This window comes from Taeniopygia guttata, chromosome 2, assembly GCF_048771995.1.
Source record: "Taeniopygia guttata chromosome 2, bTaeGut7.mat, whole genome shotgun sequence".
Lineage (NCBI taxonomy): Eukaryota > Metazoa > Chordata > Aves > Passeriformes > Estrildidae > Taeniopygia > Taeniopygia guttata.
The window spans coordinates 114,768,764-114,785,396 of record NC_133026.1 but is presented as its reverse complement, the minus strand read 5'-3'; the positions used below and the strand labels follow the sequence as shown (position 1 = coordinate 114,785,396).

The 16,633-nt window shown below is 40.5% G+C and overlaps 1 protein-coding gene and 1 long non-coding RNA gene across 10 annotated transcripts in view; one reads left to right on the top strand and one right to left on the bottom strand.

Annotated features, from left to right (window-relative positions):
* Positions 1 to 7,912, bottom strand: part of LOC121469224 (uncharacterized) — a 101,138-nt gene extending 93,226 nt beyond the window's left edge. For all 6 annotated transcript variants that reach the window (XR_012054151.1, XR_012054150.1, XR_012054153.1 and 3 more), the window contains exons 1-3: positions 7,780 to 7,912; positions 1,885 to 2,046; positions 1,640 to 1,727 (exon numbers count right to left, since the gene is read on the bottom strand). This is a non-coding gene — a long non-coding RNA (uncharacterized lncRNA). The remainder of the gene's footprint in view (positions 1 to 1,639; positions 1,728 to 1,884; positions 2,047 to 7,779) is intronic.
* TOX (thymocyte selection associated high mobility group box) overlaps positions 7,212 to 16,633 on the top strand; it is a 218,789-nt gene continuing 209,367 nt past the window's right edge. Inside the window, exons 1-2 of one of the 4 annotated variants that reach the window (XM_072924673.1) lie at positions 9,628 to 9,761; positions 14,119 to 14,213. In XM_072924673.1, the coding sequence (XP_072780774.1) occupies positions 14,133 to 14,213 (81 nt within the window). In that variant the 5' untranslated portion in view covers positions 9,628 to 9,761; positions 14,119 to 14,132. Of the gene's footprint in view, positions 8,217 to 9,297; positions 9,762 to 14,118; positions 14,214 to 16,633 lie in introns of those variants that run through there. The other 3 variants (XM_002198353.7, XM_072924674.1, XM_072924672.1) reach the window with 3 other exon arrangements.

Sequence of the window (16,633 nt, the reverse complement as noted above, 5' to 3'; positions counted from 1 at the left end):
CCACTGTGAGGAGGGAGGATGGTGGGGTTTTTTTTCCCCTATATTCTACAACTGTAAATGAGTGTCAGTTTCTTTTCATTCTCTTTTATTTCTAATTATTCTTTGTTTTTACTTAATTATTATCAGTGTATTATGCAGTCAGGCAAATGTGTCCATGCAGCTATTATAAACCTATATGCATTCAACAAATTGTTAGAAACTTGATAATTCCAAATGTGGCCAAAGTTCCCCTCCATGTGTTTCATAGCATCTGATAAATATGTATATTTAATTCTGTTATACTTACACATGCTACTGAAGAGTCCATTTTTAAAGATTAACAGCTAACACAGACTATTCAGTCCCTCCAACTGGTACTCCTGCCAACTGCTAAAAAATAGGACAATGGCCATTCCAACAAGAAAACAGTGTTGATTACACACTCTGGGTGCCAGAGTAAAGGGAGATGATTTGGAGGACGTCCACAAACATTAATCTTTGCAGCTTGACTGTGATAAAAGTAAACCATTCAAAATCCTCAAACAAATAATCCTCGACAAAATAGTATAATACTATGTATAATACCAATAAAATAATACCAGTGATGTAGATTTATCTTAAGATACCATAGAACAAGACACAGGGGATTGAGAGAAATTTCTTAAACAGATAATACTTGACAGTAGTAGACAATCTCTGTTAAAGAGTAAGAGAAACAGAAAGCAGTAGCCTTGACCCAGAAAAGGTATTTCTGCTTTATACAGCATAAAAGACAGACATTCAAGAAAAGCTCATCCATGAGAAATGGTGATCTCCTGTTGCTGCCAAGGTCAGTCAGACCTGTTGTGATATGTTCTGTAAATGCTGACTCTATCACTTACAGTTTCCCAAGGCCTTCCTTAACACCCAGAGCTTTTTTTATTTTTATTGTGGAACAAAGTTATGACATGAAACTGTCAAACTCGAAAGCCCAGAAAAGGAAGATAGAGAGTTTTTTATTAGACTTGAGAGTGACAGCTCTATTGAGAAAAAAAAAAGAAAACCACAATTACAGTTATAAGGCAGGGGATCTGAAGTTCCTAGAGATCCACCAGAAAAATGCCAAAATCTCAGCAAGGAAGAAAATTTTGCTCTTAAGTCAGCAGTCCCAACAGTTTATCATGCCCCTTAAAAACTGACTGCAGATGACATGTGGATATCTATTTCAGCCTATCAGGTGTGAATGGGATGGGATTTATTTGCTACCACAGGAAGCTCTAATGGAAACTCCCAGCATACTTTTACTATACCTCAGTCACAACCTTTTGCACTTGAAATGCCAATTGAGCCCATTGTGTGGTGTTTTTCTGGCAGCAATCATAAATCCCAAAGGGAGAAAAATAAGTTCAAGCAAGGAATTTTACTTTCTCTAGTTAAAAAAATAAAATTAGATAGTAGATAAACTGTAATACCATCTAGCCCTAAAAATATTCTTTTTTTACTCTGTGGATTTTATTATACTTATATGTATTCAGAGAGAATAGAGTTTAGACCTCTCTCTCTCTATTAACATTTATAATTCTGAGCTTGAAGTACTAATTAAACTAATGTGAAAGAATGTACTTAGCCTACTTTTTTACCCCACTGCTTTGGGGTGGGAGACTCTAGTTGAAACACCTACCTTGCTTGGAGATTTACAGAACATCCCTCTCTTCACAGAGACCTTGTGAATATTAACGAAAATGAAAATTTTCTCTAACAAAAGACTTCTGAAACAGAAAAAAGAAAATAAGAGGTTTTAAGTAAGCTTGTAATGATCCCCTCATGTCAGGGGAGCTCATGCAGGGGCAATTCATCTTTGTTTGGGGGTTTATCAAGTAGGACAAGAATGACATCATTGTTCTGAATTGAAAACTGATTAGTCACCTGCTTGGCATCTGTCTTGCAGATGAGAATTCCTTGTTGAATGCTATGGATAAACTGGTGATACAGACTATTCCTTCCTTGGCTTGTGGCCAGTCCTCTGTTCCGTCTTTTCTTTCTCCTGACTATTCAGCTGACATATTCATATGTACATTTGTAAAATACCTACAAATACAGATGGGTATTTTTAATGGTATCAACTATAATTACATATTTGTTCACAAGATATCTGTTTACGATGCAGCCTCCGGATAACATTTATACAACTTATATGAATTCTCAATTGGAGGAAAAAACAAAATGCCTTTAGACAGCTTTTTAAACAGTAAAATAAATTGTTGAAAACATACATTTCCTTTAAAAAAATCAAAGTTTCTGAAGTTCCAGTACAGGCCTCCAGTACACTTCAGAAAAAAAATCAGCATGGAACCAAAATTTCCTGATTCCTTATACTTCTGGATGTTTCATGATTGATTTAACAAGATAAGTGGAAGAGTGGAAAATTGGCAACCTTAGCAGTTGAGTATATCTTGCATTTGAGAACTAGCATACATCACACTGTGATGTATTTTTGAACCTTTCTTCATACCATGTGGACAGTGTAGCTCATATAAAAACCTTGATAGGATGGAAAATGCAGGAAGAGAATAAAAGGAACTTCATGTTTTCCTCTGTTTTTCTGACCATGAGGAATAATCTAAAGCCCAGTAAAATGTTTTCTTTTGAGGCTGGCCTACCTTCCCATGTCTGCAAGGCCACATTTAATTTGGTAACTTGAATTGAACCAGCTGGCAGTGTCTTTGAAACATATGGGAATGGATCAAAGCTGCAAATATGCAAGGTGAATTTTACATTTTTATATTTCTTTCATGGTAATTTAAGTTCTTGATTCTCTGAGATATTTTGTGCTTAATTCCTACTGTGGGCAATGGCAGATGAGTTGTAAGAATCTTTTCTGAGATGCAAAACACAGTTCAGCTTCAACCCATGTGTCAATTCCTCCTCTAGTGTTAAACTGGCTGTGTATAATTTTTTTTGGTCTATGAAGATATGGCAATACTCAGGTTTTCTCTCTGCTTTGTAGCAAAGGGAAGTCAGGGGCTTTCTTTAACTTTTAGAAGTGATTTGTACTTCCTTATAGAGGACAATTTATTTTCATACAAGTGTCATAATTTTGGGCCCATTATTTTCACCACAAACAAATTATATAGGACAGGAGCAATAGCTAAAATAATAAAATAGCTTGCTTTTTCATTACCTGTTTGATAACACTTTGTTTGACACACTATCAGGTAGCTTCACAAACAGTTTAAATACTCTGAAATATATATTGCATCTCTTAAGTTTTTATACTGTATTGAGGATCTCGTTTTTTCACACTGATTTATGCTCACTTATAAATGCACACAAAGAATGTCAACACTTAAAATGAATCAATTTCTTAAATGATTTGAGATCATTTGATGAAAAAACCAGATTAATTACATTGTTTAAAATATTCTGCAATCTTAATATCATTATCATTTGCATCTTCCCAGATCCAAGTATCATATCCAGTTTAAGAACATGAAACAGGACATCCACACAAAAGTGACAGACCCTTTGTCCTATTATTTAATTAACTAATATCTAGAAATGGATGGTCTCTAACCTTTGTTATGAAAGGCAAACAGTCCTGTGAGTTAGTTAGTAAATCAAAAATTTCAGCGAGAGAGATTTTCCTAGCAAAATCTCATTGGTTTCCTTTTAGCTTATTTCTTCCTCCTGGCTACCAAAGTGCAACACACAAAGCAAGAAGCAAAATGATTTATCAACACAACTCTTTTTAAAAATATGAAGGAGAAAACTTTTCTTTAAAGAAGAGCTAGCTTCATGAAGATATTCTTGTGGTGCCTAGCCTATGTAAAATAAATACTAAGCCATCATCACAGTCTCACATTTCCTACTTTCTAGGAAGATCAGGAAGTCTGCTCTTTGTAATAGAGGATCAGATATCTAGTGCTCCCAAATAAAACTGTGTATATATGTGTGAGATTTAAACAAAAAGATGTTGGACTATTCTTTTGTAAACTAAAATACATTATTTCTCTTTGACTGAGAACATGAGTTATGTCTGCTGATGGTCCCCCAACACACTAGACAGACCAGCTGGGTCAGACAATAGGATACACAAGAAAACAACCTGTCATATCAGACACAGTTACTTGTTCCATGTAATTCTGTTCACCTGCCCACTGAAGAGAGAATGAGAATGTATCAATGTCCTGACTGGTTCAGAACGAGGGTGTGCACTACCAGTACTCTGCCTCCAATGATGGCTCTAGACGTGACAGCCCAAACTGAGGGCAAACGTGTTCAATACTTCCATACTGCCATTCCCTACTCCTATGTCTCTACCTCCAGCTATTTTCAGCCCAGAGGAGCTACTGATCCATTTATGGTTTGTCTATCTAATGACCTTCTTATGGTTTGTCTATCTAATGACCTTCTTAGGTCTACAGTCTGCTGTGTAAACCTTTTGCGTCCAAAATGCTGTTTGGCACGGAATGCCATAAAAGTTCTCTTTTGCATGGAGAGTATTTACACAGTCTAACTCCAGCAGAAAGCATTTAAAAGAATAACTTTTTTAGTATTAGCAGATAAAGATCACGTTCCTCAAGGCATTTGTTCCTATTTATACGAGAAAGGCAATAACACTCTTTTCATATGCTAGTATAGCAACCTCTTTCAAGACTATTTTGGAGACATTCACTTGAATGTTGAATGGCTTTAAAAACAGTGCCCTTCTGAACAAATGTTCCTTCCTTTTGAGCTTCTAAAAATTGATTCATTCTTTTAAATCTGTTTCAACTTTTTTTTTTTTTCTTTTTCTGGCAAATGCACTTCCATGAGTTAAAGTGGCCAAGGTTGATATACCATTGAATTATCCTCAAAGGCCCTTGCTTTCTCAGTCCATAGAGGCAAACCCTACAATATTATTAACAATTTCAGTTCTGGTCTCCACAAACACATTATTCTGAAAACCCTAGAGAACATGTTCCCTACAAAACAAAGAATGTTTAACAGATTAATATATATAGCTCTTTAATTTTTACCAACCGTACAGATAACTGCCACAAATCTCAGGTGTTTTAACATCTTGATGATTAAATCATCTCTGTAAGTAGCAGCAAAAATTTTATAACTCTCAGGGCCTGCATCATTAAGTACTGAAAATAACCTGTAAGTGCTGTGCAAAGCAAACGGTACAGTTGTAAACTCCTACAGACTCTGAGGAACCTGAAGCCCTTCCTAAGGCAGTAGTCAGTAATATTTCACATAAATAAAAAGCCAATTCTCTACTTTTTATTATTAGACACTCTACTCGTTCTGTATTGATATCTCCAGCTCTGCATTAGCATTTCTGTACCTGCATACACTTGTATGCACCTGCACACACTGGTTGCCTAGAACAGCCCATCTCGAATTGCTGTATCTCCACCACCTCTCTCCACAACAGGCTGAAAACTAATCCACTGTCCATGAATAACAAGTTTCTCAACAGCAGCTTTTCAATACGGAGCTTGCAATCTGTCTCCCATTCACTTTGTCAAATTATGGTCCACATATCAGCCATTTGCAGCAGTGATATATCTGTCAGGCATCAAGTACATCTCTTGCAAAGGAAAATCTTTTTTAGGATTTTTTAACTTTCAAAATGTCTAATCCCAAACATGTAAAATAATGAGTCAGATGCCAAAAAATCATGAGGATTTGGATGTTGTTTTTCTTGTGTGTGTATTTTATTTTTTTTTAATATGTTAATGTCTTTTCCTTTGCTTTCTGGAGCTTTTTCTAGGTCATGCTTTCAAGCTTTTCTCCAAGGCCAGAAGGGTTTTAAACGTTATTAAAAAGAAAGCAACTGAGATCCTTCTGTAATTGCATGTTTAAGAAAAACATTTATTGTCATCAAACTTAAATTCCGTTGAACTGCCAACCAAGTATCTTCAGAGATGTTTTTGATCAAATAATCCTGAAATAAGAATATTGCTTCAAACCTGTTTTCTCTAGAGTTTCATTTGCATTACTTGCGGGTTTTTTTTTTCCCAGATAATTAAGCTTTAATGAAAAGAGGTTGTTAGACATAGAAGAAAGCCATGATTACAACACTACACACACATATATATATCCTCACACAAACAGTGATTTTGTCACCTGAAATTTCGGATTTGCTCCCACTCAGTATTGAGTCCCATTGAAATCTTTACAGTGGATTTTTTTTTCCCGTGATGAGAAGACAGTTTTGTGTGACAATATGCATTACAAATCTTCTTAGATTCTAACCGGTTTGTGATGGAAACGTTCATGAGAATTGATAAATGCAACCATTCCTGTTAACCATCATCATCTCCTCTGGTTTGTGTGGTACTCAGTAATTAGTTTTTATTTAAAGAGGGAAAGGCATTCTTTTCTTTTCATAACACAATTCCTCTGTTGGGCATTATCTAAGCTCAGCATAGTGTTCTTCCTGTATTCTTTCTCTTCCATCCTTTCTGCCCTGATTAAGACTATTGGAGACTCAGCAGGAAACCCAGTGGGATTGCTCATGGTGTCTTGAAGTCACCTTTTTTTTTCATTGTTTTTGCCTGTTAAACCCTGTTATGCTCATCAATCCCTCTCCCGCATCCCACTGGATTCTGAACTTTCCTTTGTCAGTACCTTTGTTTGCTCCTAATTGAGCTCCTCTTAATTTCCCCTACTCATTTGCTTGTCCTTCCTTGCTTCCTCCCCTCACAGTTAGGCCACCTCCTCGAATGTCCCACCCGTGCCTGGTGGCACTCTGTGAGGCCAGGCCTGAGCATCACGATTAATGGGGCAGACCCCAGATGACCAGGGATTTCAAGGGTGCGCTTTACTTTCAACTTATTTGCTGTTTTCTGGGACACGCTCATGGATCACAGTTTATGTGTGCCACCACAAACTCTGGGCGATAGATTCCACTCTGCCGGGACTGGAGACGACGGGCTCTGCTGACAGCTCGACCCACACCAGCCTCAGAGGGCTGCCAGGGCAGAGGAGTCGCCCGACCCCAACTTTGCCAAAGGTCCACGGAAATGGGTCCGAGGGTCTCACAGAAGTACCTCAACAGCCCCGCCCACGGCCACACCAGCACCCGGAGCCCGCCCCACCCCAGGCAGCGGCCCGAGCCCCGCTCGCTGCCGCCGCTGCCACCGCCCCCTGCGGCCCGCCCGGCCCCGCGGCGCGGAGGGGCTGCCATAGTAACGGGCGGGGGCCGGGCGGCGCCGGGGGCCGGGCGGAGGGCGCTGCGAGAGGGCGGGGACGGCGGCGGGATGGTGGGCGCGGGAGCGCCCCCTTCCCGCGGCTCCCGGCCCCGGCGGCCGCAAATGGCTCTTCCCTCGTCGGCCCCTTTGTGTGAGGCACACTCGGAGCCGCGGCTCCGCGGCGGAGCGCGGTGCGTCCCCTACCGCCGCCAGCCCGACCCAGCCCGGCCGGGCCGGGCCGAGCCGAGCCGAACAGAGCCGAGGCGAGAGAGCCGAGCGGCTCCGGGCGGCCATTCCAGCGCCTGGGCGCCCAGCTCCCCCCGGGGGTGCGCGAGGGGGCCCGGCTGCTGTCGCCACCTCCCCCTCAGCCCCCCCATGGCCCTCGCTGTGGTGGGCGACCAAAATACAACTCCACCAAACCAAAGCAAATAAATAATAACAATAATAAAAAAAAATAAAAGAGAGAGAGAAGAAAAAGAAAAGGAAAGAAAGAAAGAACGGGAAAAGAACAGAGGGAGCGAGCGAGAGGGAGGGAGGGAGAAGCGAACCAACTCTGAGACTCCCATAAAGAGCGGCACGCACGGAGCGAGCGCCCCGGTGCCGATGCGTGGGGGAAACAATAAGTACTCGAAGTTACCTGCCCTGCCGTAGAAGAAGGAGGGTTCGTGGGTTCTCTTGCAGACATCTGCAGACCGGTGCTTTTTTGGAAGAGATTTTTTTTTCCTCTCCTCTCTCTCTCTTTACAAACCACAAACGGATGTGAGGCAGGGAAGGTGTTTGACTACTGAAGTCAGGCACCTCTTTTTTTATTCTTCTCAGTCTTGTGTGTCCCCCCCCTTCCCTCTCTCTCTCTCTCTCTCACACACACACACACACACACGCACACACACATTCTCTCTCTCACCCCCGTTTTTTGCACCTACATTAACGACCAAAAGAAAAGGAAAGGAGTTTGCTTGATGTTTTAGTGAAATGGACGTAAGATTTTATTCACCACCTCCTCAGCCTGCAGCCGCTCCTGATACGCCTTGTTTGGGACCTTCCCCCTGCCTGGACCCCTACTATTGCAACAAGGTGACTCGTGTTTTGTGTCGTCCGAGGTGTTTTATCTGTGCTGTCGATGTGTGCTGTTGTCGCGGCGCGTTGCATGAGCGGGCGCTGCGCTCTGGCGAGCCGCGCACCAAGTTCCCCGGCGAGGCGGAGGGAGGGCAGCGGCACTTGCCGGGCTTTGGGGTTTGGGGAGCGCAGTGCCGCCCGCCGCGGAGCGGTGCCGCCGGGACACACACCGGCTCCCCCTCAGGCACCCCAAATTAAACCCCCGGAGTAGTCTGGGGGCGGGCGGCTGGAGCGGGGGGTGGGGGTGGGGGTGGGAGGCATTTTCCATAACATCTTTTCGGAGAAACGGCGTGGACGGGGATGTTGGTGCGGGGGACTTGAATTTCCAGGGCTCTTGTTAATGAGAAAGATCGCGTCCGCCACAAACCGGCAGAAACTCTGCCCCGCAGTTCATGTGTCAAAGAGCTGAAAAGCACGTTTGTGTGTGTGTGTGTGACATGTGTGTGTGTATATATACACACACAGAGACACACACACAGACACACACACACACACACACACACATACACATCTCTCTTGTGTGCATAATAAGTCTGCATAGTGTTTACAAGTCGGTTCAGAACATCGGCTCCACTTTGTCCCGGCTGTGCAACTGCCTTACCAATTTCTCTGTAACTTGATTAAACCTCTGCAAATAGGGTCAGTACCTGAGGAGAGCTAAGTTTTAGGTCTCCGAGCCTTGGGGAAGGAGGAACCGCAGAGGATACATGCACTAGCCCAAATCCTGAGTCCGGTTCCGAGAGTTTGGTGCTGCGATCCCGGAGCACTTTGCGTGACTTTTGCTGCCGAGAAAGGGGGCTGGGGTTCCTGCATTGTTACTGCCGCTGTAGCGTGAGCCAGCTGGTGCTTTATGTATGAGCTGCACTTTCTCTGCTGTTACGGAATGGGCTTTGCACGTGAATAAAACGCTGGCCGTAGGAAATGATGGGAAAATGCGAATCACCCAGAGCACAGCCCGGGCAAGGGGAGCAAGCCGGGCTGCGCACTCGGGCGCTTGTTCAGAAGCCCGCCGTGGAGCAGATGGCTTTTCGCAGCGCAAACCGCGCCGTGCGCAGGCTCCGCAGGGCCGCCGGCGGGCGCGGAGGGCGGCGGCGGGGCGCGGTGCCGGCGGGGCTCTGCCGCGGAGGAGCAGCCGCTGGCCCGGCCCAGCCCGGCCCGGCCCGGCGGACAGCCCGGTCCCCTGCCCGGCTATTGTCGTGACGGTCTCACGTGTCAGAGAGACGTTCTGAGCCGTCCCTTTCATCCCGGGCAGCTGCCTCGATTCAGAGATAAACAGCAAAATAGAGTGTGCTTGTGCTGAGGTGCGGAGGCTGCGGCGCCCGGGTGAAGCCCTCTCAGTTTTCAGGAAAGGTTTCCCACATGGTCGCATCTACCAATCACAACAGAAAGGACCAAATTCATCCTGGCTGCATTTCACATATACTCAATGGAGTTATAGAATCCAGGAATAAATCGGGCCCTTTGTGGTGGATGCCCCAGGATATTTCAAGAGAGATCCCAGAGGTATGACTGTTAGCGTTGTTTTAAGTAACTATTTTGCAGCATCTGGCAAACGTGCGCTATATTTTGGAAGTTTGTGCCAGGAGTGAACTTGGTTCAGCAGGAGGAGTTCAAATGCAAAGGAGCGTTTATGCGTTCATTAATTTTCTGTTAGTGCTCTGAGTAATCATGAGGCTAGTGCTACTTTTCATCTGTGGTTTGCTGTTATTTTCTCTATCGTCACTTTTGTAAATTGTAACAGTGAAATGTTGCCACGTGAAAAGCTTGGGCTGATATTAATGCCATAAGAACCAAAGTGTTTGAAGACCTGTTTGGCAGTGAAACTGGACAAACGTTATTAAACCTATCAATGATTTAAAGCTTCAGAAAGAAGGTAATGACTTGAATACACATTTCACTCATCATTCTTGAGATAGTGGCCAGATTTAATTTAAAAGTTAAATGCTTTGGAAAATCAGGAATTACTTTAATATATTAAATCATTTTCCAATTAAGTTCCTTAAATAATTTTTGGTGTGTTGCACTCCAAATCAAATAAATTAATTTAGAAAGTCGTTTTCAGAATTTCTTTACTAGCTGGTTGGAGCTTCTTTCAAGTCATGCCATGTATGAGGGAGCAAACTGTTCTTTTCAAATGCAAATGAGACACTCATTCTGTAGACAAGTTGCAACTCTTCTATTTCACTTTGCCTGAACTGATAATGTGCTTAAAAGTGCACAGTCATAAGACATATGTTTTATGCTTGGAAAAGACTTACCAGGAATGTTTCAATATAAGATATCGAGTACAGAACAATTGTCTTTCTCAGATGTCTTTACCACTGACCATTGATAACATTAAATGGACAGAGTAGATTTGCCAGGCCCCTTGGAGGAATACATTTAGTGAACATTTCATTTTTCACCCCTTCACTCTCTCCGTTTGCCCAGCATGATTAACACTGCTGTGAAAACTTATCTGACTTGTTCTAAACATGTCATCATGTTACAGTATTGCTCTGTCACTCATTTTCAGGCTGTGTGTATTTAGGGAGTTTGTAGGGCGGGAGGCCTGCAGAATTTTCTGTTCAGTATGTTTGGTTGAGTGTTTGCTTTTGAACTCTCCCAGGAAAGGAGATGATGGCTGGAGTGTGATGGATCCTTGTTCTGGGCCAGAATGGTGATCTTCATTAGGAATTTACCTGCAAAACTCATTCAGAACTCATTCAAGATCCTCTGGGTTCCTGTTTCTTATAAAGTTAGTTAAAACTTGCTTTTGGCACTTTCTAGTGGATTTGGCCCTGTTTTTCATATCTAGCTTTTGGTGGTGTTTTTCCTTTTACAAATTTGCCAGACTTTGATTCTTTATATTTGAAGTCTTCTTGAGCTGCTGGTGGAATACATTTAGAATGTTTTCCACAAATACTTAGGCTTTTTAGTTTTCTAATTGTTTTGTTAGTATTAGTTGTTTTCCCTGATCAGATGGTTGTTTGTAGCATGCGAGTTCCCAGGCACATGCATGGGAGGTATTGACTGTGCATTTTTCTGTAGCCAGAGGAAAATAATGTAGGTTCAAACAATCGCCTCTTATCTCACAATTTTCAGTTGGCGGGTTTTGTTTCAGAAGACTGCTTAGATCTTTATTTTATAAAGCTAAAATAGCATTCTAAGCATCTTAGCCTAATATTTCTCTATCTGCTGTGAAAGCTCATTATGCTCTGCATATATTGTTATGCAGGCTTTTCCTTGTTTCTCTTGCATTACCCATGGAGAGAGAAAAGTGAAGGAACAATGCAAACAATGTTGGTTATGACAACTGTGAGAGGTATCTCTTATACAAACAGACAGAATGGACAGTATGCTTTAGTATATAGGTCAGCTTTTGAAATAACATAGTGGAGCTCTTATGCTGGACAGATTTAGGGTTGGAGTTGTACTGTTCGCCCCTTGAAACTTGAAGCATAATTGCAGTTCAGATATGTTCAGGCTAATGTAAGTAGTCTGTTCAGTTGAAGTTTATTTTAGGAAATGTCATGTTCTGTAATTGAGTTGAGTGATATAAAAGAAATAACTTTGATAATCCAAGTGTCTTTATTTGATAGACTACGGCCAGTGATTTCAAGCTGCCTGAGGAAGTCGGATGATAAGTTTAAATGTTTAAGTAGAGAGAAATAAATAACAGCCTCGTGGCTTTCCCTACTGAAGTATCACCTGCAAAGACCTACTTCGATCAGTACTATAAGAAGGATCAGTATATTTTAATTTTCATGTTTGCAACTTCACAGTGTTTTCAGATATCTGCTCACATAAAGTGCAGTTATATAATTGTAGTTTGACACAGCTAATGACAGGGATGCTGACCTCTGCCATCAGTAGGCAGAAAATAATGGTCTTTACTGCTCCCAATGGTTAGCCTTGCAGAATTATACACTGGATTCTTCTGTGATTTGCTACCTTGTTGAAAAATACAGGAGCCTACAACTCATCTTTCTTGTATTCACTGGTAGTTGTCAGTGCAGTGGAAAAATACAGCCAGACAGCAGAGGTAAAATGATAGACTGTAGTTGTTTTTAAAAAGAGGAATAAAGAGGAGAAAGGAGGGAGAGGGAAGCAAAACCTTTCATATGAAAAAAGCAGAGTGACATTGGGTAGAAGTGGATAAGGAGATATAATACAATGCTTTGTAAGCAGGTAACAATCCCGTTTGTAATCAGAATTCCATGGAGCAAAAGTGCATTTATTTATACTCAGCGTTTAGAGTAATTTATTGTGTAAACTTAACCCTACCATAGAGACTATTCAAATAAAATGTTCCATGGCTATTTACAAAGTGTACATTATTTTTTGGGGCTTGTTTCCATCCAGTCCCTATCTCAAACTCAGAATTGTGGCAAGCAGGCTCTCTGAAGGACAGCTCTAAAGCTAAAATACTATGTTACTGTTCTCACAGTGTTTTAGATTATGCTCATCTTGTTTATCCTGAACATATTCCCCCCCCTTAAAAAATACCTTGTCCTCTACTGCATTAGCATCATACTTGAAATTTGTTACTGTTTCATAAAGGAAAGATTAAACAGTTGCATTAGGATGACTATTGATTTTCAAGTGTTAAGTCTCTTAGTTTCAGAAATACCACATATGAAGAACGGAAATGGTCTTTTCTTTCATTCCTTAGTATGTAGTCTTAAAGTTGTGGGCAAGTCTCATGTGTGCCTCCTTAAATTCCAGTGTTTCTGAAAAGAAGTGGTCCCAATTTTAGTGGAACATAGAAAAAGATTTATGTATGTGCTTTTGAGAAATCTTTCTTGAAGATTTCTATAAACCAAAGCATTTGCGGTAATTTATTTTTTTTCCTTCTGCCAAATATCAGTACCTTGAGAGGAATTATGTTTTATTCTCGTACCAGAACGATGTGTTTCATCTCTAGAGCATTACCCTCAATCAGCCTATCATGAGGTCTTATGGAAGAGAAGTGAAACCAGTAAATTATTAAGAATGCTGAATTAACTAAACACTACAGCACATGCAGTACCTTTGGTGTTTACATTAAACCAAAGAGGAGCTGGAGCTGATTTTGAGGAGCTGATACTGGGAAAGACTAGGCAGTTCCAGCTTCTGTTGAGTTTGGAATGTGTTGGGCATGATCATACTTTACCGTGAAGAACTGAGCACCCTTTGGCCCTCAGATTCCACATTAGCAGGACTTTCTTGTCTTGCTAAAAATGTACAGAAGCATTTGAAAAATGGACTCTGTATAAAACACAATTTATATTTAAGCAGAGAGTTGTCCTAATCATGGTAGGATTTAGATAAAGTGCTTGCATATTTAAATCCTGTATTGATGATAGATATAAAAAAGCTTAGATGCTGGAAGTAAAAAGCTTCCTTTAACTGCGCTCTCAGCACTGCTCAAGAATGACCTGAAAGCACCACTTCGTGTGGTGAAAGGGTACTCCCTGGATCAGTGCAGACCTTGGCTTCTGGTACTGACAGCAGAGGCAATTAGTGGCAGCTTTGTTTATCTTTTTGAAGATGACACATGCTCAATGTCTAGCATGGAGTGCATACAATAAGATACTTATTTTAAATATAACCTAAATTTAAATGTTTTGTTGTTGCAGTTGGACTATGTGATTGTTGTAGATCCCTTCCAACTGAAATAGTCTATTCTGCTGGTTTAGCTACGCAACTACATACCAATTTTCTGCCCAAAGAATGATTTCTCATTAAAAACGTTGAGTTATAAACAGCTTCAAAACATGGTTTATAGCAGATTCGCCAAATGACTCTTAATTATAGCAATGCTTCCAAAATACTTTCAGGCATGGAATTCACATCAGCCCAAATGAGATTTTCTTGATCATAATGCTTTTCCCTACAGCGTTCAGTTGGAAAATGGCAGCGTTGCGTTATTCGATGGTTAGGCACAGATCATGTAGCCGTAGCAGCAGCAACAAACTCTGCCCCTCCAAAGCGGTGAGTGCACATAAGAAACTCTTGTCCCCCCTTCTAATGGAGTATCTGCCATTTATGTTCATTGGTAGCAATCAGTTTTCAGTTAGCAAATCATCAGGTAAGACATTTAGCTCTTGATTTAGACCTTCAAACTTAAAATTGTTTTTCAGCAGGCATCTTGGTGCAACCCACATTTGTAATGTCTGTGGTTTTGTTTTGCTTCTTATGTTTGCAGCAATTTATTTTTAGCATTTGAATTTCATATGGCTCTAATAATATTTATATCTTATCTTTCAATTGCACATATGCTAACACTGTTCTTGAACTGTTCATTTAGTATTTCTCACTGGGCTGCTATTTGATTTGCTACAGACCCTTGTTGAATGGTTTCCTCCCAAGGAACATGCTGCTTTCTAAGTTGCAAAACATACTTGAATTACATGAGCATCTGACAAATCCAGGTTAGTGGAAATGTCAGAATGTTTTAGCATTCACATTCTTGACTGTTAAACCACTCTCTACCAATCAAAAGGGGCACGAGTGGGTTTTTTCAAAGGTACTGCTGGCTAAGCATGGAAATTGAGCTGCCGTGGTAGTACTTTTGTCTCCTGCTATTGTTGTTGATGATTATATGGTCTTAAAGGTTAAATAGAAGTTACTGTAGCTGGTATGTATTTTTGTTATATTAAGAAAATCTGTAGTGAGCTCCAGTTCTTATTCTATATGCAAGAATTCAGAACTCTGAAATCAAACAGTGATAACCTGTACTTAGGGGAATGGGTCAGTAAAGGAAGTATGAAGCCTGTAATGTGAAATAAATCTTTTATTAGACAGTTCCTGCTAGAAGATTATGTAAACATGTTGATTTCTGTTGTATCTATGCTACTCTGTACGTATATACACACATGTAGATTTCTGCTTCATTACATTATATTTCTGACTTTGAAAGAAGTGAACTTACTCTGAGACTGCATAGTTTCTATCCTGTACTCTAAGTAATTGGATTTGAAGTCATATTCTGGTCACAGTTGCCAAAGTGGGTAGGTTTGTTTGTGTTCATGAATAAGAGAAAACATTTGTTTCTCATATCATCATCATGTTTGCATCAATATGAAATAATAATAAATAGTAAAAGGAAAAATAATGGTGAAAAGGTAATATAACCTTTCAAAAACATATAATCGATCATTTGGCAGACAAAGTAGTGAACATTAGTCATAGAAACCTGCAGATAGTAAAGGCTTAATATCAAAGCTAATGATTTATTTTATGTTAATGACTTTCTGCTAGGGCATAAAAGACTGCTCATAATGGACTCTCAGTACTGTGTTCAGTTGCGAAGGCTAATGGGATAATCTTACCCAAAACAGCTTTTTGAAGTAAATCATGGTGTTATTTTTTCAGGTTAACTCTTGAAAATGTATTACCAACTGATTCTTTAAGAACTGTTTGTAGTCTTTATAGGAAAATATAAGGCAAGTTCTTTTTTATTCACCAGCAGTTTTCTTAATTGTGTTGGAAATGTCTGTGTTTTTTTTTATGGTTCTGAAAAATAATATTCAAGATATGGAAGTCATTCAGTCACTTCGGTGTTTTTATCATACGGCAATAGGTTTTTGTGAGGCACAGTTGTTTTTACAGGTTGAACAAAGGAAAAGAAGAATTATTTTTTAGTGGCTTAGCCACTTATTAGCTAAATGGCAGTAAAACTCTTAGTTTTGCATTGAGAAGTTTTTTAAATCATGTTTACAATTAGTTATAACCAACATTATATTTCAATAAGAGATAATTTGCCTACTAAAGTTCACATAATGTGCTAATCATGTGTAGTGGTTAATAAAGGCCTCCTATCTCACTCCCCTGATGGCTATAAAAGGCTATTATGTTCATGGCAGCAGTTCAGGTACAGCTGCTGTGTGTTAATAATGCATCATTGTCCCACTAATAAACACAGCAAAGGTCAGCAACCCTGAGCACCTAAAACACCCATTCTCTTTCCAAAATATTTATTAACACCTTAATGGTGTATCTATTCATTTTGGTTAGGATTATATCAGTTAATGACCCTCACAGAATACTGTGTGCTCAGATTTTGCAAACTACATGCTGTTGTGGGCTGCTGCACTCATCTTTCCTCCTAAACACCTTTCATCACAACTATGTGTTCCTTTTTGAAGACTAGCACGAAGACTAACACTTCATGGTGACCTTATGATTAACTTGCTTTGTTACTTAGTTTGGCAGTTTTCATTTTTTTCCTCAGCTAATTTAAGATTCTGTCTAGAGACTGAATTTTCATGACTTAAGACACTTTGTAGAAATTCTGTGTGCTAAAAAAACTATGTGACTTTGTAACAGACATTGGCACAATGCATGCACAGAGACATGCATGTATACATGTGTGTGCATGAGCACTACTTCCCCTAGGTTCCGTGCATAAT